The sequence below is a fragment of the Engraulis encrasicolus genome, chromosome 1 (genome assembly GCF_034702125.1).
Source record: "Engraulis encrasicolus isolate BLACKSEA-1 chromosome 1, IST_EnEncr_1.0, whole genome shotgun sequence".
Classification (NCBI taxonomy): Eukaryota; Metazoa; Chordata; class Actinopteri; order Clupeiformes; family Engraulidae; genus Engraulis; species Engraulis encrasicolus.
Window position 1 is genome coordinate 53903046 of NC_085857.1, and position 2500 is coordinate 53905545.

General features: G+C 46.2%; 1 protein-coding gene across 1 annotated transcript in view; it reads right to left on the bottom strand.

Annotated features, from left to right (window-relative positions):
• LOC134454783 (calpain-2 catalytic subunit-like) overlaps window positions 1–1130 on the bottom strand; it is a 20734-nt gene extending 19604 nt beyond the window's left edge. Inside the window, exons 1-2 of the mRNA XM_063205946.1 lie at window positions 685–1130; window positions 236–305 (exon numbers count right to left, since the gene is read on the bottom strand). Coding sequence (XP_063062016.1) covers window positions 236–305; window positions 685–921 — 307 coding nt within the window. The 5' untranslated portion in view covers window positions 922–1130. The remainder of the gene's footprint in view (window positions 1–235; window positions 306–684) is intronic.
• Window positions 1131–2500: the final 1370 nt, after the last annotated feature.

A 2500-nucleotide genomic window follows, 5' to 3' on the forward strand; every position in this document is an offset into this window, starting at 1 on the left:
GTGTGTGTGTGTGTGTGTGTGTACATGTGTTCTCAAGCACTTTAAGCAGGAAACAACCTACTAGAGGACCGGAGACCGCGCTGGCTGATTGTTTACATAGACAATCTTTACCATCTAGTGTGGCATCTAGGTCTAGTGTGTGTGTGTGTGTGTGTGTGTGTGTGTGTGTGTGTGTGTGTGTGTGTGTGTGTGTGTGTGTGTGTGTGTGTGTGTGTGTGCGTGCGCGTATTCTTACCAAGCCCTCCTTGACAGACGTCTGTTCTTGTTGCACCTTCAACAATAAATTGTGGATCGCTGGTCAGCTCCTGTAAACACACACACGCAGGCGTGCGCGCACACACACGCACGCACGCACACACACACACACACACACACACAAGCAAGGAATGCCAATTCAGTTGAACCAAGAGCTCTGCCTCAGAATTAAGATCTCTCTCTCTCTCTCTTTCATCTCTCTCTCTCTCTTTTTCTCTCTCTCTCTCTCTCTTTCATCTCTCTCTCTCTCTTTTTCTCTCTCTCTCACTCTCTCATAGGCTATTTGTCATGCATTGCAGAAAGCATGAACATTCGATTTCAAACTGGGCACTGCTTAGCCTAGTTGAAATTTGTTTTTATCAAGCAATTAACTCGTTATCCAAATGTCGACTCAAAAACAACATCTTCTAAATGAGAACCTAATCCTACCGGAGGTCTTTTCCACTCGATGCCTTCCACTTTGAAGGACTCCGGTCCGAGTTGGTCGAAGCCCAGCGACGGCACGGCCGCGTCAAACATGTCATCCTCGAAAAGCGTCCCGTTGTCAAGGCACTGGCTCCGTAGCGCCTCGTAATCCTGGCCGAGGTACTTCACCGCCTGGCTGTTGGAGCCGAGACCCTCCGCCTGGCTCCGGCTGCGCTGCAGTTTCTCCGCGACCCCCGCCATGGTTACAATAACAAAGTCCAGACAACGGCTTTTGTTGAAAACCGGTAGCCGAAGAGGGGTTGTCTGCCTGAGGCGATAGCGCGAGATATCAGAACACACACGGCCGGGGTCTCGCGCTCAGCTTAAGCACTGCCTGCACCCGTCAAATGGATAACTTCACAGAGCAGGAGTTCAGAGATATTGAACCGCCCATTACCCCCTTCTTTTACTGACCAACAGTTCAATGCCAGATTCGTTTACAGTGTGGAGAGGATAATTGTATTTTGGGAAATTGCAGACTGGCGCATTGCACGTGCGTAAAATGACGCAGATTGTAATTACATGCGGATAGTTTTGGCTGAAATAAAATCATTTTCTGATAAGATTAACTGTGTTTCATATAGCCTAGAGATGTAGGCGCTTTACTATTCTCCCTACAAACCTAAAAAGTACGCCCCTTTATTGTGTTAAATGGAACATTGCAAAATAGAAAAGAAACAAAACTCAGATAGTAAAATACCACATTTCAGCAACCAGTGAAGTTCAGTTTTGTAATCAGAAAAAAAACGTATACGTTTGCTACTTAAACAAATTACCTCTCATGGGCATATACAAGAAAGTGTCAAATATATGTTTTATTGTACCATCTGACATGTCTGAACAGAAGGCTAGCACAGCTCTTAAATTCCATACAAACATTACCTCACACACACTCTGTTCTCTAGGCCTTAGGTATTCACTAACAGCAGGGCTGGTATGGGGCAATGAGTCTGACTGGGCATTTTCACCCAAGATTGGTCCACCAGGCTTCTAATTTGCGTTTTTTTGATCACAACAGACAATGTGATTTATTTAAATCTGACTATCTCAGAGAGGGCTGCCGCCTGTCTGTATACGGTGATATACTGTCTAGTCAGGGACGGATCATGACTCCATGGGCCCCTGGGCCAGACAACAAGAAAGGGCCCCCTCCAGATGTTAGAGACCCTATATTGTTGGGCATTCAGGTGTTTTTCCCCTGAAAATATGTGAAAAGTGAGTTGTTAAAAGTGTGATTTTACACAACATAAGAATGGAAATGTAGAGGATTGGGCTTCAGGGCCCTCTGGACTCTTGGGCCCCTGGGCATGGGCCCGGTAGGCCCTTGCAGTAATCCATCCTTGTGTCTAGTGGCATGAGAAGTACCACTGAGGCGAGGGTCAGGCCAAATTCATCCATCGTCCACCGGGCAAATGCCCTGTGCGCAGTATGGCAGATCCAGCCATGCCTTACAGTGAAGTAAATCTCACACAGTATTACCACAGGTTTTGTGACTTGCACGATATGGGAGCTCATGCAGTCATGGTGCATGGCAGTGTTTCTCAATGGGGACTCTACAGTCCCCCAGGGAGCGTCAGGAAACCATCAGGTCAGGCATGTTGATAGCAAGACAGCTGGGAGAGAGAGGGTTAAAAATGGGCGGAATGAGAATGGGAAAAATGGGAAAATGTCACTGGAAGCTCTCACATCATTCCAGACAGCTGCATGATAATAATAGAGCATAATCATTATACCATAAAGGAAATTATTATTGTTATTATTATCACTATTAGTAAAATGG